This window comes from Phyllobates terribilis, unplaced genomic scaffold, assembly GCF_046119375.1.
Source record: "Phyllobates terribilis strain yellow unplaced genomic scaffold, ASM4611937v1 Scaffold_9__5_contigs__length_417890890, whole genome shotgun sequence".
Taxonomy (NCBI): Eukaryota; Metazoa; Chordata; class Amphibia; order Anura; family Dendrobatidae; genus Phyllobates; species Phyllobates terribilis.
In genome coordinates, this window is record NW_027362769.1 from 193,138,607 (window position 1) to 193,162,588 (window position 23,982).

Below are 23,982 nucleotides of genomic sequence, written 5' to 3' on the forward strand. Positions count from 1 at the left end.
CATCATCCTCATTCTCTGCTGAGTATTACCGGACCCCCATTATTATCATCAGCCCCTGCTGAGTATTACTGGACCCCCATTATCACTCTCACTCACCTCTATTACCGGACCCCCATTATCACCCTCAGTCACTGCTGAGTATTACCGGACCCCCTTTATCATATTCAGTCCCTGCTGAGTATTACCGGACCCCCATTATCAACCTCAGTCACTGCTGAGTATTACCGGACCCCCATTATCATCCTCAGTCACTGCTGAGTATTACCGGACCCCCATTATAACCCTCAGTCCCTGCTGAGTATTACCGGACCCCCATTATCATCCTCAGTCACCGCTGAGTATTACCGGACCCCCATTATCACCCTCAGTCACTGCTGAGTATTACCGGACCCCCATTATCACCCTCAGTCACTGCTGAGTATTACCGGACCCCCATTATCATCCTCAGTCACTGCTGAGTATTACCGGACCCCCATTATCACCCTCAGTCCCTGCTGAGTATTACCGGACCCCAATTATCACCCTCAGTCACTGCTGAGCATTACCGGACCCCTATTATCACCCTCTGTCACTGCTGAGTATTACCGGACCCCCATTATCACCCTCAGTCACAGCTGAGCATTACCGGACCCCCATTATCACCCTCAGTCCCTGCTGAGTATTACCGGACCCCCATTATCACCCTCAGTCACTGCTGAGTATTACCGGACCCTTATTATCACCGTCAGTCACCGCTGAGTATTACCGGACCCTTATTATCACCGTCAGTCACCGCTGAGTATTACCGGACCCCCATTATCACCCTCAGTCACTGCTGAGTATTACCGGACCCCCATTATCACCCTCAGTCCCTGCTGAGTATTACCGGACCCCCATTATAACCCTCAGTCACTGCTGAGTATTACCGGACCCCCATTATCATCCTCAGTCACTGCTGAGTATTACCGGACCCCATTATCACCCTCAGTCCCTGCTGAGTATTACCGGACCCCCATTATCACCCTCAGTCACTGCTGAGTATTACCGGACCCCTATTATCACCCTCAGTCACTGCTGAGTATTACCGGACCCCCATTATCACCCTCAGTCACTGCTGAGTATTACCGGACCCCCGTTATCACTCTCAGTCCCTGCTGAGTATTAACGGACCACCATTATCATCCTCAGTCACTGCTGAGTATTACCGGACCCCCATTATTACCCTCAGTCACCGCTGAGTATTACCGGACCCCCATTATCACCCTCAGTCCCTGCTGAGTATTACCGGATCCCCATTATCACCCTCAGTCACTGCTGAGTATTACCGGACCCCCATTATCACCCTCAGTCCCTGCTGAGTATTACCGGACCCCTATTATCACCGTCAGTCACTACTGAGTATTACCGGACCCCCATTATCACTCTCAGTCACTGCTGAGTATTAGCGGACCCCCATTATCACCCTCAGTCACTGCTGAGTATTATCGGACCCCCATTATTACCGTCAGTCACCACTGAGTATTACTGGACTCCCATTATCACCCTCAGTCTCTGCTGAGTATTACCGGACCCCCATTATCACCCTCAGTCACTGCTGAGTATTACCAGACCCCCATTATCACCCTCAGTCCCTGCTGAGTATTACCGGACCCCTATTATCACCGTCAGTCACTGCTGAGTATTACCGGACCCCCATTATCACCCTCAGTCACTGCTGAGTATTACCGGACCACTATTATCACCGTCAGTCACTGCTGAGTATTACCGGACCCCCATTATCACCCTCAGTCACTGCTGAGTATTACCGGACCCCCATTATCACCCTCAGTCACTGCTGAGTATTACCGGACCCCCATCATCATCCTCAGTCACTGCTGAGTATTACCGGACCCCCATTATCATCCTCAGTCACTGCTGAGTATTACCGGACCCCCATTATCACCCTCAGTCACTGCTGAGTATTACCGGACCCCCATTATCACCCTCAGTCACTGCTGAGTATTACCGGACCCCCATTATCACCCTCAGTCGCTGCTGAGTATTACCGGACCCCCATTATCATCCTCAGTCACTGCTGAGTTTTACCGGACCCCCATTATCACCCTCAGTCACTGCTGAGTATTACTGGACCCCCATTATCACCCTCAGTTACTGCTGAGTATTACCGGACCCCCATTATCACCCTCAGTCACTGCTGAGTATTACCGGACCCCCATTATCACCCTCAGTCACTGCTGAGTATTACCGGACCCCCTTTATCACCGTCAGTCACCGCTGAGTATTACCCGACCCCCATTATCACCCTCAGTCCCTGCTGAGTATTACCGGACCCCCATTGTCACCCTCAGTCACCGCTGAGTATTACTGGACCCACATTATCACCCTCAGTCACTGCTGAGTATTACCGGACCCCCATTATCACCCTCAGTCACTGCTGAGTATTACCGGACCCCCATTATTACCCTCAGTCACCGTTGAGTATTACCGGACCCCCATTATCACCCTCAGTCCCTGCTGAGTATTACCGGACCCCTATTATCACCCTCAGTCACTGCTGAGTATTACCGGATCCCCATTATCACCCTCAGTCCCTGCTGAGTATTACCGGACCGCCATTATCACCCTCAGTCCCTGCTGAGTATTACCGGACCCCCATTATCATGCTCAGTCACTGCTGAGTATTACCGGACCCCCATTATTACCCTCAGTCACTGCTGAGTATTACCGGACCCCCATCATCATCCTCAGTCACTGCTGAGTATTACCGGACCCCCATTATCATCCTCAGTCACTGCTGAGTATTACCGGACCCCCATTATCACCCTCAGTCACTGCTGAGTATTACCGGACCCCCATTATCACCCTCAGTCCCTGCTGAGTATTACCGGACCCCCATTATCATCCTCAGTCACTGCTGAGATTTACCGGACCCCCATTATCACCCTCAGTCACTGCTGAGTATTACTGGACCCCCATTATCACCCTCAGTTACTGCTGAGTATTACCGGACCCCCATTATCACCCTCAGTCACTGCTGAGTATTACCGGACCCCCATTATCACCCTCAGTCCCTGCTGAGTATTACCGGACCCCTATTATCACCGTCAGTCACTGCTGAGTATTACCGGACCCCCATTATCACTCTCAGTCACTGCTGAGTATTAGCGGACCCCCATTATCACCCTCAGTCACTGCTGAGTATTATCGGACCCCCATTATTACCCTCAGTCACCACTGAGTATTACTGGACTCCCATTATCACCCTCAGTCTCTGCTGAGTATTACCGGACCCCCATTATCACCCTCAGTCACTGCTGAGTATTACCAGACCCCCATTATCACCCTCAGTCCCTGCTGAGTATTACCGGACCCCTATTATCACCGTCAGTCACTGCTGAGTATTACCGGACCCCCATTATCACCCTCAGTCACTGCTGAGTATTACCGGACCACTATTATCACCGTCAGTTACTGCTGAGTATTACCGGACCCCCATTATCACCCTCAGTCACTGCTGAGTATTACCGGACCCCCATTATCACCCTCAGTCACTGCTGAGTATTACCGGACCCCCATCATCATCCTCAGTCACTGCTGAGTATTACCGGACCCCCATTATCATCCTCAGTCACTGCTGAGTATTACCGGACCCCCATTATCACCCTCAGTCACTGCTGAGTATTACCGGACCCCCATTATCACCCTCAGTCGCTGCTGAGTATTACCGGACCCCCATTATCATCCTCAGTCACTGCTGAGTTTTACCGGACCCCCATTATCACCCTCAGTCACTGCTGAGTATTACTGGACCCCCATTATCACCCTCAGTTACTGCTGAGTATTACCGGACCCCCATTATCACCCTCAGTCACTGCTGAGTATTACCGGACCCCCATTATCACCCTCAGTCACTGCTGAGTATTACCGGACCCCCTTTATCACCGTCAGTCACCGCTGAGTATTACCCGACCCCCATTATCACCCTCAGTCCCTGCTGAGTATTACCGGACCCCCATTGTCACCCTCAGTCACCGCTGAGTATTACTGGACCCACATTATCACCCTCAGTCACTGCTGAGTATTACCGGACCCCCATTATCACCCTCAGTCACTGCTGAGTATTACCGGACCCCCATTATTACCCTCAGTCACCGTTGAGTATTACCGGACCCCCATTATCACCCTCAGTCCCTGCTGAGTATTACCGGACCCCTATTATCACCCTCAGTCACTGCTGAGTATTACCGGACGCCCATTATCACCCTCAGTCCCTGCTGAGTATTACCGGACCGCCATTATCACCCTCAGTCCCTGCTGAGTATTACCGGACCCCCATTATCATGCTCAGTCACTGCTGAGTATTACCGGACCCCCATTATTACCCTCAGTCACTGCTGAGTATTACCGGACCCCCATCATCATCCTCAGTCACTGCTGAGTATTACCGGACCCCCATTATCATCCTCAGTCACTGCTGAGTATTACCGGACCCCCATTATCACCCTCAGTCACTGCTGAGTATTACCGGACCCCCATTATCACCCTCAGTCCCTGCTGAGTATTACCGGACCCCCATTATCATCCTCAGTCACTGGTGAGTTTTACCGGACCCCCATTATCACCCTCAGTCACTGCTGAGTATTACTGGACCCCCATTATCACCCTCAGTTACTGCTGAGTATTACCGGACCCCCATTATCACCCTCAGTCACTGCTGAGTATTACCGGACCCCCATTATCACCCTCAGTCACTGCTGAGTATTACCGGACCCCCTTTATCACCGTCAGTCACCGCTGAGTATTACCCGACCCCCATTATCACCCTCAGTTCCTGCTGAGTATTACCGGACCCCCATTGTCACCCTCAGTCACCGCTGAGTATTACCGGACCCCCATTATCACCCTCAGTCACTGCTGAGTATTACCGGACCCCCATTATTACCCTCAGTCACCGTTGAGTATTACCGGACCCCCATTATCACCCTCAGTCCCTGCTGAGTATTACCGGACCCCTATTATCACCCTCAGTCACTGCTGAGTATTACCGGACCCCCATTATCACCCTCAGTCCCTGCTGAGTATTACCGGACCGCCATTATCACCCTCAGTCCCTGCTGAGTATTACCGGACCCCCATTATCACCCTCAGTCACAACTGAGTATTACCGGACCCCCATTATTACCCTCAGTCACCGCTGAGTATTACTGGACCCACATTATCACCCTCAGTCCCTGCTGAGTATTTCGGGACCCCCATTATCATCCTCAGTCTCTGCTGAGTATTACCGGACCCCCATTATCACCCTCAGTTACTGCTGAGTATTACCGGACCCCCATTATCACCCTCAGTCACTGCTGAGTATTACCGGACCCCCATTATCATGCTCAGTCACTGCTGAGTATTACCGGACCCCCATTATTACCCTCAGTCACCGCTGAGTATTACCGGACCCCCATTATCACCCTCAGTCCCTGCTAAGTATTACCGGACCCCCATTATCACCCTCAGTCACTGCTGAGTATTACCGGACCCCCATTATCACCCTCAGTCACTGCTGAGTATTACCGGACCCCCATTATCACCCTCAGTCACAACTGAGTATTACCGGACCCACATTATCATCCTCAGTCCCTGCTGAGTATTACCGGACCCCCATTATCACCCTCAGTCCCTGCTGAGTATTACCGGACCACCATTATCACCCTCAGTCACTGCTGAATATTACCGGACCCCCATTATCACCCTCAGTCACTGCTGAGTATTACCGGACCCCTATTATTACCCTCCGTCACTGCTGAGTATTACCGGACCCCCATTATCACTCTCAGTCCCTGCTGAGTATTACCGGACCCCCATTATTACCCTCAGTCACCGCTGAGTATTACCGGACCCCCATTATCACCCTCAGACCCTGCTAAGTATTACCGGACCCCCATTATCACCCTCAGTCCCTGCTGAGTATTACCGGACCCCCATCATCACCTTCAGTCCCTGCTGAGTATTACCGGACCCCCATTATCATCCTCAGTCCCTGCTGAGTATTACCGGACCCACATTATCATCCTCAGTCCCTGCTGAGTATTACCGGACCCCCATTATCAACCTCAGTCCCTGCTGAGTATTACCGGACCCCCATTATCACCCTCAGTCACTGCTGAGTATTACCGGACCCCCATTATCACCCTCAGTCACTGCTGAGTATTACCAGACCCCCATTATCACCCTCAGTCACTGCTGAGTATTACCGGACCCCCATTATCACCCTCAGTCATTGCTGGGTATTACCGGACCCCCATTATTACCCTCAGTCACCGCTGAGTATTACCGGACCCCCATTATCACCCTCAGTCCCTGCTAAGTATTACCGGACCCCCATTATCACCCTTAGTCACTGCTGAGTATTACCGGACCCCCATTATCACTCTCAGTCACTGCTGAGTATTACCGGACCCCATTATCACCCTCAGTCACTGCTGAGTATTACCGGACCCCCATTATCACCCTCAGTCCTGGCTGAGTATTACCGGACCCCCATTATCACCCTCAGTCCCTGCTGAGTATTACCGGACCCCCATTATCACCCTCAGTCACTGCTGAATATTACCGGACCCCATTATCACCCTCAGTCACTGCTGAGTATTACCGGACCCCCATTATCACCCTCAGTCACTGCTGAGTATTACCGGACCCCTATTATCACCGTCAGTCACTGCTGAGTATTACCGGACCCCCATTATCACCCTCAGTCACTGCTGAGTATTACCGGACCCCAATTATCACCCTCAGTCACTGCTGAGTATTACCGGACCCCCATCATCATCCTCAGTCACTGCTGAGTATTACCGGACTCCCATTATCATCCTCAGTCACTGCTGAGTATTACCGGACCCCCATTATCACCCTCAGTCACTGCTGAGTATTACCGGACCCCCATTATCACCCTCAGTCCCTGCTGAGTATTACCGGACCCCCATTATCACCCTCAGTTACTGCTGAGTATTACCGGACCCCCATTATCACCCTCAGTCACTGCTGAGTATTACCGGACCCCCTTTATCACCGTCAGTCACCGCTGAGTATTACCCGACCCCCATTATCACCCTCAGTCCCTGCTGAGTATTACCGGACCCCCATTGTCACCCTCAGTCACCGCTGAGTATTACCGGACCCACATTATCACCCTCAGTCACTGCTGAATATTACCGGACCCCCATTATCACGCTCAGTCACTGCTGAGTATTACCGGACCCCCATTATTACCCTCAGTCACCGTTGAGTATTACCGGATCCCCATTATCACCCTCAGTCCCTGCTGAGTATTACCGGACCCCTATTATCACCCTCAGTCACTGCTGAGTATTACCGGACCCCCATTATCACCCTCAGTCACTGCTGAGTATTACCGGACACCCATTATCACCCTCAGTCCCTGCTGAGTATTACCGGACCGCCATTATCACCCTCAGTCCCTGCTGAGTATTACCAGACCCCCATTATCACCCTCAGTCACTGCTGAGTATTTCTGGACCCCCATTATCATCCTCAGTCTCTGCTGAGTATTACCGGACCCCCATTATCACCGTCAGTTACTGCTGAGTATTACCGGACCCCCATTATCACCCTCAGTCACTGCTGAGTATTACCGGACCCCCATTATCACCCTCAGTCACTGCTGAGTATTACCGGACCCCCATTATTACCCTCAGTCACCGCTGAGTATTACCGGACCCCCATTATCACCCTCAGTCCCTGCTAAGTATTACCGGACCCCCATTATCACCCTCAGTCACTGCTGAGTATTACCGGACCCCCATTATCACCCTTAGTCACTGCTGAGTATTACCAGACCCCCATTATCACCCTCAGTCACAACTGAGTATTACCGGACCCCCATTATCATACTCAGTCCCTGCTGAGTATTACCGGACCCCCATTATCACCCTCAGTCACTGCTGAATATTACCGGACCCCCATTATCACCCTCAGTCACTGCTGAGTATTACCGGACCCCTATTATTACCCTCCGTCACTGCTGAGTATTACCGGACCCCCATTATCACTATCAGTCCCTGCTGAGTATTACCGGACCCCCATTATTACCCTCAGTCACCGCTGAGTATTACCGGACCCCCATTATCACCCTCAGTCCCTGCTGAGTATTACCGGACCCCCATCATCACCCTCAGTCCCTGCTGAGTATTACCGGACCCCCATTATCATCCTCAGTCCCTGCTGAGTATTACCGGACCCACATAATCATCCTCAGTCCCTGCTGAGTATTACCGGACCCCCGTTATCAACCTCAGTCCCTGCTGAGTATTACCGGACCCCCATTATCACCCTCAGTCACTGCTGAGTATTACCGGACCCCCATTATCACCCTCAGTCACTGCTGAGTATTACCGGACCCCCATTATCACCCTCAGTCACCGCTGAGTATTACCGGACCCCCATTATCACCCTCAGTCCCTGCTAAGTATTACCGGACCCCCATTATCACCCTTAGTCACTGCTGAGTATTACCGGACCCCCATTATCACTCTCAGTCACTGCTGAGTATTACCGGACCCCATTATCACCCTCAGTCACTGCTGAGTATTACCGGACCCCCATTATCATCCTCAGTCCCGGCTGAGTATTACCGGACCCCCATTATCACCCTCAGTCCCTGCTGAGTATTACCGGACTCCCTTTATCACCCTCAGTCACTGCTGAATATTACCGGACCCCATTATCACCCTCAGTCACTGCTGAGTATTACCGGACCCCCATTATCACCCTCAGTCACTGCTGAGTATTACCGGACCCCCATTATCACCCTCAGTCCCTGCTGAGTATTACCAGACCCCCATTATCACCCTCAGTCACTGCTGAGTATTACTGGACCCCCATTATCATCCTCAATCACTGCTGAGTATTACCGGACCCCCATCATCATCCTCAGTCACTGCTGAGTATTACCGGACCCCCATTATCACCCTCAGTCCCTGCTGAGTATTACCGGACCCCCATTATCACCCTCAGTCACTGCTGAATATTACCGGACCCCCATTATCACCCTCGGTCACTGCTGAGTATTACCGGACCCCCATTATCACCCTCAGTCACTGCTGAGTATTACCGGACCCCCATTATCACCCACAGTCCCTGCTGAGTATTACTGGACCCCCATTATCACCCTCAGTCACTGCTGAGTATCACCGGACCCCCATTATCATTCTCAGTCACTGCTCAGTATTACCGGACCCCCATTATCATCCTCAGTCACTGCTGAGTATTACTGAACCCCCCATTATCACCCTAAGTCACTGCTGAGTATTAACGGACCCCCATTATCACCCTCAGTCCCTGCTGAGTATTACCGGACCCCCATTATCACCCTCAGTCACTGCTGAGTATTACCGGACCCCTATTATCACCCTCAGTCACTGCTGAGTATTACCGGACCCCCATTATCACCCTCAGTCACTGCTGAGTATTACCGGACCCCCATTATCACCCTCAGTCCCTGCTGAGTATTACTGGACCCCTATTATCACCGTCAGTCACTGCTGAGTATTACCGGACCCCCATTATCACCCTCAGTCACTGCTGAGTATTAGCGGACCCCCATTATCACCCTCAGTCACTTCTGAGTAATACCGGACCCCCATTATTACCCTCAGTCACCGCTGAGTATTACTGGACTCCCATTATCACCCTCAGTCCCTGCTGAGTATTAGCGGACCCCCATTATCACCCTCAGTCACTGATGAGTATTACCGGACCCCCATTATCACCCTCAGTCCCTGCTGAGTATTACCGGACCCCCATTATCACCCTCAGTCACTGCTGAATATTACCGGACCCCCATTATCACCCTCAGTCACTGCTGAGTATTACCGGACCCCTATTATTACCCTCCGTCACCGCTGAGTATTACCGGACCCCCATTATCATCCTCAGTCCCTGCTGAGTATTACCGGACCCCCATTATCACCCTCAGTCACTGCTGAATATTACCGGACCCCCATTATCACCCTCAGTCACTGCTGAGTATTACCGGACCCCTATTATTACCCTCCGTCACCGCTGAGTATTACCGGACCCCCATTATCACCCTCAGTCCCTGCTAAGTATTACCGGACCCCCATCATCACCCTCAGTCACTGCTGAGTATTACCGGACCCCCATTATCACCCTCAGTCCCTGCTGAGTATTACCGGACCCCCATTATCACCCTCAGTCACTGCTGAATATTACCGGACCCCCATTATCACCCTCAGTCACTGCTGAGTATTACCGGACCCCTATTATTACCCTCCGTCACCGCTGAGTATTACCGGACCCCCATTATCACCCTCAGTCCCTGCTAAGTATTACCGGACCCCCATCATCACCCTCAGTCCCTGCTGAGTATTACCGGACCCCCATTATCATCCTCAGTCCCTGCTGAGTATTACCGGACCCACATTATCATCCTCAGTCCCTGCTGAGTATTACCGGACCCCCATTATCATCCTCAGTCCCTCCTGAGTATTACCAGACCCCCATTATCACCCTCAGTCACTGCTGAGTATTACCGGACCCCCATTATCACCCTCAGTCACTGCTGAGTATTACCGGACCCCCATTATCACCCTCAGTCACTGCTGAGTATTACCGGACCCCCATTATCACCCTCAGTCACTGCTGAGTATTACCGGACCCCCATTATTACCCTCAGTCACCGCTGAGTATTACCGGACCCCCATTATCACCCTCAGTCCCTGCTAAGTATTACCGGACCCCCCTTATCACCCTCAGTCACTGCTGAGTATTACCGGACCCCCATTATCACTCTCAGTCACTGCTGAGTATTACCGGACCCCATTATCACCCTCAGTCACTGCTGAGTATTACCGGACCCCCATTATCATCCTCAGTCCCGGCTGAGTATTACCGGACCCCCATTATCACCCTCAGTCCCTGCTGAGTATTACCGGACCCCCATTATCACCCTCAGTCACTGCTGAATATTACCGGACCCCCATTATCACCCTCAGTCACTGCTGAGTATTACCGGACCCCCATTATCACCCTCAGTCACTGCTGAGTATTACCAGACCCCCATTATCACCCTCAGTCCCTGCTGAGTATTACCGGACCCCCATTATCATCCTCAATCACTGCTGAGTATTACCGGACCCCCATTATCATCCTCAGTCACTGCTGAGTATTACCGGACCCCCATTATCACCCTCAGTCCCTGCTGAGTATTACCGGACCCCCATTATCACCCTCAGTCACTGCTGAATATTACCGGACCCCCATTATCACCCTCAGTCACTGCTGAGTATTACCGGACCCCCATTATCACCCTCAGTCACTGCTGAGTATTACCGGACCCCCATTATCACCCACAGTCCCTGCTGAGTATTACTGGACCCCCATTATCACCCTCAGTCACTGCTGAGTATCACCGGACCCCCATTATCATCCTCAGTCACTGCTGAGTATTACCGGACCCCCATTATCATCCTCAGTCACTGCTGAGTATTACTGAACCCCCCATTATCACCCTCAGTCACTGCTGAGTATTACCGGACCCCCATTATCACCCTCAGTCACCGGACCCTTAGGTTCCAGTTGCCTCTAATTCACACTTACTAAGGGATATTTCTGCAGTCGTCGCGTCTTCTCGTAGAATCACCCTCCAATCCTCCCTCCGGCCACTAATCTACTAATTCTCCGCAGTCACCGCGACACTCGCCACCGCTGCCCCGACTCCCTTGTTAGTCACCTATGATCAATATTTTTACCCCGATGCCCAAAATTCAGTCTATCTCACCCGCTCCTCCAGGTTCCTCGCCCGCTGCCCCAGTTCCTCGCCCGCTCCCCCAGTTCCTCGACCGCTCCCCCGGTTCCTCGCCCGCTCCCCCGGATCCTCGCCCACTCCCCCAGCTGCTCTCCCGCTCCCTCAGTTCCTTGCCCACTCCCTCGGTTCCTCGCCCGCTCCCCCGGTTCCTCGCCCGCTCCCCTGGTTCCTCGCCCGCTCCCCCAGTTCCTCGCCCGCTCCCTCAGTTCCTCGCCCGCTCCCTCAGTTCCTCGCCCGCTCCCCCAGTTCCTCGCCCGCTCCCTCAGTTCTTCGCCCGCTCCTCCGGTTCCTCGCCCGCTCCTCCGGTTCCTCGCCCTCTCCCCCGGCTCCTCGCCCGCTCCTCCGGCTCCTCGCCCGCTCCTCCGGTTCCTTGCCCACTCCCCCGGTTCCTCGCCCGCTCCTCCGGTTCCTCGTCCTTCCCCTCGGTTCCTCGCCGGCTTCCCCGGCTCCTCGCCCGCTCCCCCGGTTCCTCGCCCGCTCCCCCGGATCCTCGCCCGCTCACCCGGCTCCTCCCCTCGGTTCCTCGCCGGCTCCCCCGGCTCCTCGCCCGCTCCCCCGGCTCCTCGCCCGCTCCCCCGGCTTCTCGCCCGCTCCCCCGGCTTCTCGCCCGCTCACCCGGCTCCTCGCCGGCTCCCCCGGTTCCTCGCCGCTCCCCCGGTTCCTCGCCCGCTCCCCCGCGGTTCCTCGCCCGCTCCCCTGGTTCCTCGCCCGCTCCCCTGGTTCCTCGCCCGCTCCCCCGGCTCCTCGCCCGCTCCCCCGGTTCCTCTCCCGCTCCCTCAGTCCCTCACCAGCTGCCACGGTTCCTCGCCCGCTCCCCCGGTTCCTCGCCCGCTCCCCCGGCTCCTCGCCCGCTCCCCCGGCTCCTCGCCCGGACCCCCATTATCACCCACAGTCCCTGCTGAGTATTACTGGACCCCCATTATCACCCTCAGTCACTGCTGAGTATCACCGGACCCCCATTATCATCCTCAGTCACTGCTGAGTATTACCGGACCCCCATTATCATCCTCAGTCACTGCTGAGTATTACTGAAGCCCCCATTATCACCCTCAGTCACTGCTGAGTATTACCGGACCCCCATTATCACCCTCAGTCACCGGACCCTTAGGTTCCAGTTGCCTCTAATTCACACTTACTAAGGGATATTTCTGCAGTCGTCGCGTCTTCTCGTAGAATCACCCTCCAATCCTCCCTCCGGCCACTAATCTACTAATTCTCCGCAGTCACCGCGACACTCGCCACCGCTGCCCCGACTCCCTTGTTAGTCACCTATGATCAATATTTTTACCCCGATGCCCAAAATTCAGTCTATCTCACCCGCTCCTCCAGGTTCCTCGCCCGCTGCCCCAGTTCCTCGCCCGCTCCCCCAGTTCCTCGACCGCTCCCCCGGTTCCTCGCCCGCTCCCCCGGATCCTCGCCCACTCCCCCAGCTGCTCTCCCGCTCCCTCAGTTCCTCGCCCGCTCCCTCGGTTCCTCGCCCGCTCCCCCGGTTCCTCGCCCGCTCCCCTGGTTCCTCGCCCGCTCCCCCAGTTCCTCGCCCGCTCCCTCAGTTCCTCGCCCGCTCCCTCAGTTCCTCGCCCGCTCCCCCAGTTCCTCGCCCGCTCCCTCAGTTCTTCGCCCGCTCCTCCGGTTCCTCGCCCGCTCCTCCGGTTCCTCGCCCTCTCCCCCGGCTCCTCGCCCGCTCCTCCGGCTCCTCGCCCGCTCCTCCGGTTCCTTGCCCACTTCCCCGGTTCCTCGCCCGCTCCTCCGGTTCCTCGTCCTTCCCCTCGGTTCCTCGCCGGCTTCCCCGGCTCCTCGCCCGCTCCCCCGGTTGCTCGCCCGATCCCCCGGATCCTCGCCCGCTCACCCGGCTCCTCCCCTCGGTTCCTCGCCGGCTCCCCCGGCTCCTCGCCCGCTCCCCCGGTTCCTCGCCCGCTCCCCCGGTTCCTCGCCCGCTCCCCCGGCTTCTCGCCCGCTCACCCGGCTCCTCGCCGCTCCCCCGGTTCCTCGCCCGCTCCCCCGCGGTTCCTCGCCCGCTCCCCTGGTTCCTCGCCCGCTCCCCCGGCTCCTCGCCCGCTCCCCCGGGTCCTCGCCCGCTCCCCCGGCTCCTCGCCCGCTCCCCAGTTCCTCGCCCGCTCCCCCGGTTCCTCGCCCGCTCCCCCGGTTCCTCTCCTGCTCCCTCAGTCCCTCACCAGCTGCCCCAGTTCCTCGCAGGCTTCCCCAGCTTCAGTCCCGCTCCCCCGGCTCCTCGCCCGCTCCCCCGGTTCCTCGCCCGCTACCCCGGCTCCTCGCCCGCTCCCCCGGCTCCTCGCCCGCTCCCCCGGTCCTCACCTGCTCCCCGTGGCTCCTCACCCGCTCCCCCGGCTCCTCGCCCGCTCCCCCGGTTCCTCGCCCGCTCCCCCGGTTCCTCTCCTGCTCCCTCAGTCCCTCACCAGCTGCCCCAGTTCCTCACCTGCTCCCCCGGTTCCTCGCCCGCTCCCGCGGCTCCTCGCCCGGTCCTCCAGTTCCTCGCCCGCTCCCCCGGTTCCTCGCCCGCTCCCCCGGTTCCTCTCCCGCTCCCTCAGTCCCTCACCAGCTGCCCCGGTTCCTCGCCCGCTCCCCCGGTTCCTCGCCCGCTCCCCCGGCTCCTCGCACGCTCCCCCGGCTCCTCACCTGCTCCCCCGGCTCCTCGCCCGGTCCTCTGGTTCCTCGCCCGCTCCTCCGGCTCCTCGCCCGCTCCCCCGGCTCCTCGCCCGCTCCCCCGGTTCCTCGCCCGCTCCCCCGGCTCCTCGCCCGCTCCCCCGGCTCCTCGCCCGGTCCTCCAGTTCCTCGCCCGCTCCCCTGGCTCCTCTCCCGCTCCCCCGGCTCCTCGCCCGCTCCCCCGGTTCCTCGCCCGCTCCCCCAGCTCCTCGCCCGCTCCCCCGGTCCTCACCTGCTCCCCCCGGCTCCTCGCCCGCTCCCCCGGTTCCTCGCCCGCTCCCCCGGCTCCTCGCCCGCTCCCCCGGTCCTCACCTGCTCCCCACGGCTCCTCACCCGCTCCCCCGGCTCCTCGCCAGCTCCCCCGGTTCCTCGCCCGCTCCCCCGGCTCCTCGCCCGCTCCCTCGGTTCCTCGCCTGCTCCCTCGTCCGCTCCCCCGGCTCCTCTCCTGCTCCCCCGGCTCCTCGCCCGGTCCTCCGGTTCCTCGCCCGCTCCCACGGCTCCTCTCCTGCTCCCCCGGCTCCTCGCCCGGTCCTCCGGTTCCTCGCCCGCTTCCCCGGCTCCTCGCCCGCTCCCCCGGCTCCTCGCCCGCTCCCCCGTTCCTCGCCCGCTCCCCCGGTTCCTCGCCCGCTCCCCCGGTTCCTCGCCCGCTCCTCCGGCTCCTCGCCCGCTCCCCCGGTTCCTCGCCCGCTCCCCCGGTTCCTCGCCCGCTCCCCCGGCTCATCGCCCGCTCCCCCGGTTCCTCGTCCGCTCCCCCGGCTCTTAGCCCGCTCCCCCGGCTCCTCGTCCGGTCCTCCGGTTCCTCGCCCGCTCCCCCGGCTCCTCGCCCGCTCCCCCGGTTCCTCGCCCGCTCCCCCGGCTCCTCGCCCGCTCCCCCGGTCCTCACCTGCTCCCCCCCCCGGCTCCTCGCCCGCTCCCCCGGCTCCTCGCCCGGTCCTCCGGTTCCTCGCCCGCTCCCCCGGCCCCTCGCCCGCTCCCCCGGCTCCTCGCCCGCTCCCCCGCGGTTCCTCGCCCGCTCCCCCGCGGTTCCTCGCCCGCTCCCCCTGCTCCTCGCCCGCTCCCCCGGTTCCTCGCCCGCTCCCCCGGTTCCTCGCCCGCTCCCCCGGCTCCTCGCCCGCTCCCCCGGTTCCTCGCCCGCTCCCCCGGCCCCTCGCCCGCTCCCCCGGCCCCTCGCCCGCTCCCCCGGCTCCTCGCCCGCTCCCCCGGTTCCTCGCCCGCTCCCTCGGTTCCTCGCCCGCTCCCCCGGTTTCTCGCCCGCTCCCCCGGCTCCTCGCCCGCTCCCCCGGTTCCTCGCCTGCTCCCTCGTCCGCTCCCCCGGCTCCTCTCCTGCTCCCCCGGCTCCTCTCCTGCTCCCCCGGCTCCTCGCCCGGTCCTCCGGTTCCTCGCCCGCTCCCACGGCTCCTCTCCTGCTCCCTCGGCTCCTCGCCCGGTCCTCCGGTTCCTCGCCCGCTCCCCCGGCTCCTCGCCCGCTCCCCCGGCTCCTCGCCCGCTCCCCCGTTCCTCGCCCGCTCCCCCGGTTCCTCGCCCTCTCCCCCGGCTCCTCGCCCGCTCCCCCGGTTCCTCGCCCGCTCCCCCGGCTCCTCGCCCGCTCCCCCGGCTCCTCGCCCGCTCCCCCGGCTCCTCGTCCGCTCCCCCGGCTCCTAGCCCGCTCCCCCGGCTCCTAGCCCGGTCCTCCGGTTCCTCGCCCGCTCCCCCGGCTCCTCGCCCGCTCCCCCGGTTCCTCGCCCGCTCCCCCGGCTCCTCGCCCGCTCCCCCGGTCCTCACCTGCTCCCCCCCCGGCTCCTCGCCCGCTCCCCCGGCTCCTCGCCCGGTCCTCCGGTTCCTCGCCCGCTCCCCCGGCCCCTCGCCCGCTCCCCCGGCTCCTCGCCCGCTTCCCCAGTTCCTCGCCCGCTCCCCCGCGGTTCCTCGCCCGGTCCTCTGGTTCCTCGCCCGCTCCCCCGGCTCCTCGCCCGCTCCCCCGGTTCCTCGCCCGCTCCCCCGGCTCCTCGCCCGCTCCCCCGGCTCCTCGCCCGCTCCCCCGGTTCCTCGCCCGCTCCCCCGGCTCCTCACCCGGTCCTCCGGTTCCTCGCCCGCTCCCCCGGCCCCTCGCCCGCTCCCCCGGTTCCTCGCCCGCTCCCCCGGCTCCTCGCCCGCTCCCCCGGTTCCTCGCCCGCTCCCCCGCGGTTCCTCGTCCGGTCCTCTGGTTCCTCGCCCGCTCCCCCGGTTCCTCGCCCGCTCCCCCTGCTCCTCGCCCGCTCCCCCGGCTCCTCGCCCGCTCCCCCGGCTCCTCGCCCGCTCCCCCGGTCCTCACCCGCTCCCCCGGTTCCTCGCCCGCTCCCCCGGTTCCTCGCCCGCTCCCCCGGCTCCTCGCCCGCTCCCCCGGTCCTCACCTGCTCCCCCGGTTCCTCGCCCGCTCCCCCGGTCATCACCCGCTCCCCCGGTTCCTCGCCCGCTCCCCCGGTTCCTCGCCCGCTCCCCCGGTCCTCACCTGCTCCCCCGGTTCCTCGCCCGCTCCCCCGGTTCCTCGCCCGCTCCCCCGGTTCCTCGCCCGCTCCCCCGGCTCCTCGCCCTCTCCCCCGGCTTCTCGCCCGCTCCCCCGGTCCTCACCTGCTCCCCCCGGCTCCTCACCTGGCCGTTCTTGCACAGGTCTGCCCACATGCTGGTACCGTCTCCGCCTCTCATCAGAATGTGGTAGGTGAAGTAGTAGATGCCCGGGACCTGGCAGGTGAATTTCCCGGTGCTGGGGTCATAGTGGTTCCCGACATTGGTCACGACATCGTCAAACTTCAGCAGCTCATATCCCTCGTGTGGACTCTTCAGCCCGACGTAGAAGGCGATGCGGGGTCCCGGGAGAACCGGAGATACAGCAGCCCCAGAGCCCCCAACTCTGCCCGGCTCACCCTGTTCTCCCGGGGCCCCCCGCAGTCCTGGGGGTCCCGGCTCTCCAGGGGGGCCACGCGGTCCCGGCTTCCCTGTTCTGCCTGGATCCCCCTTGGGTCCCTGGATGAAGGGCGGAGGGGCCCCGCTGAACTCCTGTAGAGATTCTCCTGGGGAACTGGGAGGATGCCCGGTGTATGGGTCACAGATCATCCGGCAGGTGCCCAGCATCTCGTAGTGTCCGGCAGCGGGCAGGGGCAGCGCCAGCAGCGGGATGACGACCACCAGGAGCAGAAGCATGGCCACCGCAAGGGCAGCCAGCAGCACCCGCCGGCTGGGCACCAGGGTGAGGAGCGGCGGCAGCGGAGGACGCAGGAGCCAGCGCCGAGCCGGGACCGGGGACTGAAGAGGAGGAGGAGACTGCGTGGAGATCAGCAGCGACGGCGGCACAGCCCAGAAGAGCACACCGGGGAGGGGACCGGGGATACAGGGGGCAGAGGATGAATAATGGGGACCAGGGACCTGGAGGGCAGAGGCTGAGCAAGGAGGACCAGGGACCTGGAGGGCAGAGGCTGAGCAATGTGGACCAGGGACCTGGAGGGCAGAGGATGACCAAGTTGGACCAGGGACCTGGAGGGCAGAGGATGAGCAATGTGGACCAGGGACCTGGAGGGCAGAGGATGAGCAAGTTGGACCAGGGACCTGGAGGGTAGAGGGTGAGCAATGTGGACCAGGGACCTGGAGGGCAGGGGATGAGCAATGTGGACCAGGGACCTGGAGGGCAGAGGATGAGCAATGTGGACCAGGGACCTGGAGGGCAGAGGATGAGCAAGTTGGACCAGGGACCTGGAGGGTAGAGGGTGAGCAATGTGGACCAGGGAACTGGAGGGCAGAGGATGAGCAATGTGGACCAGGGACCTGGAGGGCAGAGGATGAGCAAGTTGGACCAGGGACCTGGAGGGTAGAGGGTGAGCAATGTGGACCAGGGAACTGGAGGGCAGGGGATGAGCAATGTGGACCAGGGACCTGGAGGGCAGAGGATGAGCAATGTGGACCAGGGACCTGGAGGGTAGAGGGTGAGCAAGTTGGACCAGGGACCTGGAGGGCAGAGGTTGAGCAATGTGGACCAGGGAACTGGAGGGCAGAGGATGAGCAATGTGGACCAGGGACCTGGAGTGAAGAGGATGAGCAATGTGGACGAGGGACCGGGAGGGCAGAGGATGAGCTATGTGAACCAGGAACCTGAAGTGCAGAGGATGAGCAATGTGGACCAGGGACCTGGAGGGTAGAGGGTGAGCAAGTTGGACCAGGGACCTGGAGGGCAGAGGTTGAGCAATGTGGACCAGGGAACTGGAGGGCAGAGGATGAGCAATGTGGACCAGGGACCTGGAGTGAAGAGGATGAGCAATGTGGACGAGGGACCGGGAGGGCAGAGGATGAGCTATGTGAACCAGGAACCTGAAGTGCAGAGGATGAGTAATGTGGACCAGGGATCTGGAGGGGAGAGGATGAGCAATGGGGACCAGGGACCTGAGGGGCAGAGGGTGAGCAATGTGGACCAGGGACCTGGAGGGGAGAGGATGAGCAATGGGGACCAGGGACCTGGAGGGCAGAGGGTGAGCAATGTGGACCAGGGACCTGGAGGGGAGAGGATGAGCAATGTGGACCAGGGACCTGGAGGGCAAAGGATGAGCTATGGACCCAGGGACCTGGAGGGGCACAGGATGAGCAATGTGGACCAGGGACCTGAGGGGCTGAGGATGAGCAATGGGGACCAGGGACCTGGAGGGCAGAGGATGAGTAATGTGGACCAGGGACCTGGAGGGCAGAGGATGAGCAATGTGGACCAGGGACCTAGAGGGCAGGGGGTGAGCAAAGTGAACCAGGAACCTGAAGTGCAGAGGATGAGCAATGTGGACCAGGGACCTGGAGGCGAGAGGATGAGCAATGTGGACCAGGGACCTGGAGGGCAGAGGATGAGCAATGTGGACCAGGGACATGGAGGGGAGAGGATGAGCAATGTGGACCATGGACCTGGAGAGCAGAGGATGAGCAATGTGGACCAGGGACCTGGAGAGCAGAGGATGAGCACTGCGGACCAGGGACCTGGAGGGGAGAGGATGAGCAATGTGGACCAGGGACCTGGAGGGCAGAGGATGAGCAATGTGGACCACGGACCTGGAGGGCAGAGGATGAGCAATGTGAACCAGGGACCTGGAGGGCAGAGGATGAGCAATGGGGACCAAAGACCTTAGGGGCAGAGGATGAGCAATGGGAACCAGGGACCTGGAAGGCAGAGGATGAGTAATGTGGACCAGGGACCTGGAGGGCAGAGGATGAGCAATGTGGACCAGTGACCTGGAGGGCAGAGGAAGAGAAATGTGGACCAGGGACCTGGAAGTGAGAGGATGAGTAATGTGGACCAGGGACCTGGAGGGCAGAGGATGAGCAATGTGGACCAGGGACATGGAGGGGAGAGGATGAGCAATGTGGAACAGGGACCTGGAGGGAAGAGGATGAGCAATGTGGACCAGGGACCTGGAGAGCAGAGGTTGAGCAATGTGGACCAGGGAACTGGAGGGCAGAGGATGAGCAATGTGGACCAGGGACCTGGAGTGAAGAGGATGAGCAATGTGGACGAGGGACCGGGAGGGCAGAGGATGAGCTATGTGAACCAGGAACCTGAAGTGCAGAGGATGAGTAATGTGGACCAGGGATCTGGAGGGGAGAGGATGAGCAATGGGGACCAGGGACCTGAGGGGCAGAGGGTGAGCAATGTGGACCAGGGACCTGGAGGGGAGAGGATGAGCAATGGGGACCAGGGACCTGGAGGGCAGAGGGTGAGCAATGTGGACCAGGGACCTGGAGGGGAGAGGATGAGCAATGTGGACCAGGGACCTGGAGGGCAAAGGATGAGCTATGGACCCAGGGACCTGGAGGGGCACAGGATGAGCAATGTGGACCAGGGACCTGAGGGGCTGAGGATGAGCAATGGGGACCAGGGACCTGGAGGGCAGAGGATGAGTAATGTGGACCAGGGACCTGGAGGGCAGAGGATGAGCAATGTGGACCAGGGACCTAGAGGGCAGGGGGTGAGCAAAGTGAACCAGGAACCTGAAGTGCAGAGGATGAGCAATGTGGACCAGGGACCTGGAGGGCAGAGGATGAGCAATGTGGACCAGGGACATGGAGGGGAGAGGATGAGCAATGTGGACCATGGACCTGGAGAGCAGAGGATGAGCAATGTGGACCAGGGACCTGGAGAGCAGAGGATGAGCACTGCGGACCAGGGACCTGGAGGGGAGAGGATGAGCAATGTGGACCAGGGACCTGGAGGGCAGAGGATGAGCAATGTGGACCACGGACCTGGAGGGCAGAGGATGAGCAATGTGAACCAGGGACCTGGAGGGCAGAGGATGAGCAATGGGGACCAAAGACCTTAGGGGCAGAGGATGAGCAATGGGAACCAGGGACCTGGAAGGCAGAGGATGAGTAATGTGGACCAGGGACCTGGAGGGCAGAGGATGAGCAATGTGGACCAGTGACCTGGAGGGCAGAGGAAGAGAAATGTGGACCAGGGACCTGGAAGTGAGAGGATGAGTAATGTGGACCAGGGACCTGGAGGGCAGAGGATGAGCAATGTGGACCAGGGACATGGAGGGGAGAGGATGAGCAATGTGGAACAGGGACCTGGAGGGAAGAGGATGAGCAATGTGGACCAGGGACCTGGAGAGCAGAGGATGAGCAATGTGGACCAGGGACCTGGAGGGGAGAGGATGAGCAATGTGGACCAGGGACCTGGAGAGCAGAGGATGAGCAATGTGGACCAGGGACCTGGAGGGGAGAGGATGAGCAATGTGGACCAGGGACCTGGAGAGCAGAGGATGAGCAATGTGGACCAGGGACCTGGAGGGGAGAGGATGAGCAATGTGGACCAGGGACCTGGAGGGCAGAGGATGAGCAATGTGGACCACGGACCTGGAGGGCAGAGGATGAGCAATGTGAACCAGGGACCTGGAGGGCAGAGGATGAGCAATGGGGACCAAAGACCTTAGGGGCAGAGGATGAGCAATGGGAACCAGGGACCTGGAAGGCAGAGGATGAGTAATGTGCACCAGGTACCTGGAGGGCAGAGGATGAGCAATGTGGACCAGGGACCTGGAGGGCAGAGGAAGAGAAATGTGGACCAGGGACCTGGAGGGGAGAGGATGAGCAATGTGGACAAGGGACCTGGAGGGCAGAGGATGAGCAATGTGGACCAGGGACATGGAGGGGAGAGGATGAGCAATGTGGAACAGGGACCTGGAGGGAAGAGGATGAGCAATGTGGACCAGGGACCTGGAGAGCAGAGGATGAGCAATGCGGACCAGGGACCTGGAGGGGAGAGGATGAGCAATGTGGACCAGGGACCTGGAGAGCAGAGGATGAGCAATGTGGACCAGGGACCTGGAGGGGAGAGGATGAGCAATGTGGACCAGGGACCTGGAGAGCAGAGGATGAGCAATGTGGACCAGGGACCTGGAGGGCAGAGGATGAGCAATGTGGACCACGGACCTGGAGGGCAGAGGATGAGCAATGTGGACCAGGGACCTGGAGGGCAGAGGATGAGCAATGGGGACCAAAGACCTTACGGGCTGAGGATGAGCAATGGGAACCAGGGACCTGGAAGGCAGAGGATGAGCAATGTGGACCAGGGACCTGGAGGGCAGAGGATGAGCAATGTGGACCAGGGACCTGGAGGGGAGAGGATGAGCAATGTGGACCAGGGACCTGGAGGGCGGAGGATGAGCACTGAGGACCAAAGACCTTAGGGGCAGAGGATGAGCAATGGGAACCAGGGACCTGGAGGGCAGAGGATGAGCAATGTGGACCAGGGACCTGGAGAGCAGAGGATGAGCAATGTGGACCAGGGACCTGGAGGGGAGAGGATGAGCAATGTGGACCAGGGACCTGGAGGGCAGAGGATGAGCAATGTGGACCACGGACCTGGAGGGCAGAGGATGAGCAATGTGAACCAGGGACCTGGAGGGCAGAGGATGAGCAATGGGGACCAAAGACCTTAGGGGCAGAGGATGAGCAATGGGAACCAGGGACCTGGAAGGCAGAGGATGAGTAATGTGCACCAGGTACCTGGAGGGCAGAGGATGAGCAATGTGGACCAGGGACCTGGAGGGCAGAGGAAGAGAAATGTGGACCAGGGACCTGGAGGGGAGAGGATGAGCAATGTGGACAAGGGACCTGGAGGGCAGAGGATGAGCAATGTGGACCAGGGACATGGAGGGGAGAGGATGAGCAATGTGGAACAGGGACCTGGAGGGAAGAGGATGAGCAATGTGGACCAGGGACCTGGAGAGCAGAGGATGAGCAATGCGGACCAGGGACCTGGAGGGGAGAGGATGAGCAATGTGGACCAGGGACCTGGAGAGCAGAGGATGAGCAATGTGGACCAGGGACCTGGAGGGGAGAGGATGAGCAATGTGGACCAGGGACCTGGAGAGCAGAGGATGAGCAATGTGGACCAGGGACCTGGAGGGCAGAGGATGAGCAATGTGGACCACGGACCTGGAGGGCAGAGGATGAGCAATGTGGACCAGGGACCTGGAGGGCAGTGGATGAGCAATAGGGACCTGGACTGCAGACGATGAGCAATATGGACTAGGGACCTGGAGGGCAGAGGATGAGCAATGTGGACCAGAGACCTGGAGGGCAGAGGGTGAGCAATGTGGACCAGGGACCTGGAGGGCAGAAGGTGAGCAATGTGGACCAGGGACCTGGAGGGCAGAGGATGAGCAATATGGACCAGGGACCTGAGGGGCAGAAAATGAACAATAGGGACCAGGGACCTGGAGGGCAGAGGGTGAGCAATGTGGACCAGGGACCTGGAGGGTACAGGGTGAGCAATGTGGACCAGGGACCTGGAGGGAAGAGGATGAGCAATGTGGACCCGGGACCTGGAGGGCAGAGGATGAGCAATGTGGACCAGGGACCAGGAGGGCAGAGGATGAGCAATGGGGACCAGGGACCTGGAGGGCAGAGGATGAGCAAGGAGGACCAGGGACCTGGAGGGCAGAGGATGAGCAATGGGGACCAGGGACCTGGAGGGCAGAGGATGAGCAAGGAGGACCAGGGACCTGGAGGGCAGAGGATGAGCAATGTGGACCAGGGACATGGAGGGCAGAGGATGAGCAACGGCGGCACAGCCCAGAAGAGCATACCGGGGAGGGGACCGGGGATACTGGGGGCAGAGGATGAATAATGGGGACCAGGGACCTGGAGGGCAGAGGGTGAGCAAGCAGGACCAGGGACCTGGAGGGCAGAGGATGAGCAATGTGGACCAGGGACCTGGAGGGAAGAGGATGAGCAATGTGGACCAGGGACCTGGAGGGCAGAGGATGAGCAATGTGGACCAGTGACCTGGAGGGCAGAGGATGAGCAATGGGGACCAGGGACCTGGAGGGCAGAGGATGAGCAAGGAGGACCAGGGACCTGGAGGGCAGAGGATGAGCAATGTGGACCAGGGACCTGGAGGGCAGAGGATGAGCAATGTGGACCAGGGACCTGGAGGGCAGAGGGTGAGCAATGTGGACCAGGGACCTGGAGGGCAGAGGATGAGCAATGTGGACCAGGGACCTGGAGGGCAGAGGATGAGCAATGTG

The 23,982-nt window shown here is 59.6% G+C and overlaps 1 protein-coding gene across 2 annotated transcripts in view; it reads right to left on the minus strand.

The window, feature by feature from the left end:
* Nucleotides 1–17,753, minus strand: part of C1QL2 (complement C1q like 2) — a 129,765-nt gene extending 112,012 nt beyond the window's left edge. The window contains exon 1 of one of the 2 annotated variants that reach the window (XM_073647566.1): nt 17,057–17,753. In XM_073647566.1, the coding sequence (XP_073503667.1) occupies nt 17,057–17,626 (570 nt within the window). In that variant the 5' untranslated portion in view covers nt 17,627–17,753. The remainder of the gene's footprint in view (nt 1–17,056) is intronic. The other variant, XM_073647567.1, reaches the window with a different exon arrangement.
* Between the last annotated feature and the right edge of the window lie 6,229 nt (nt 17,754–23,982).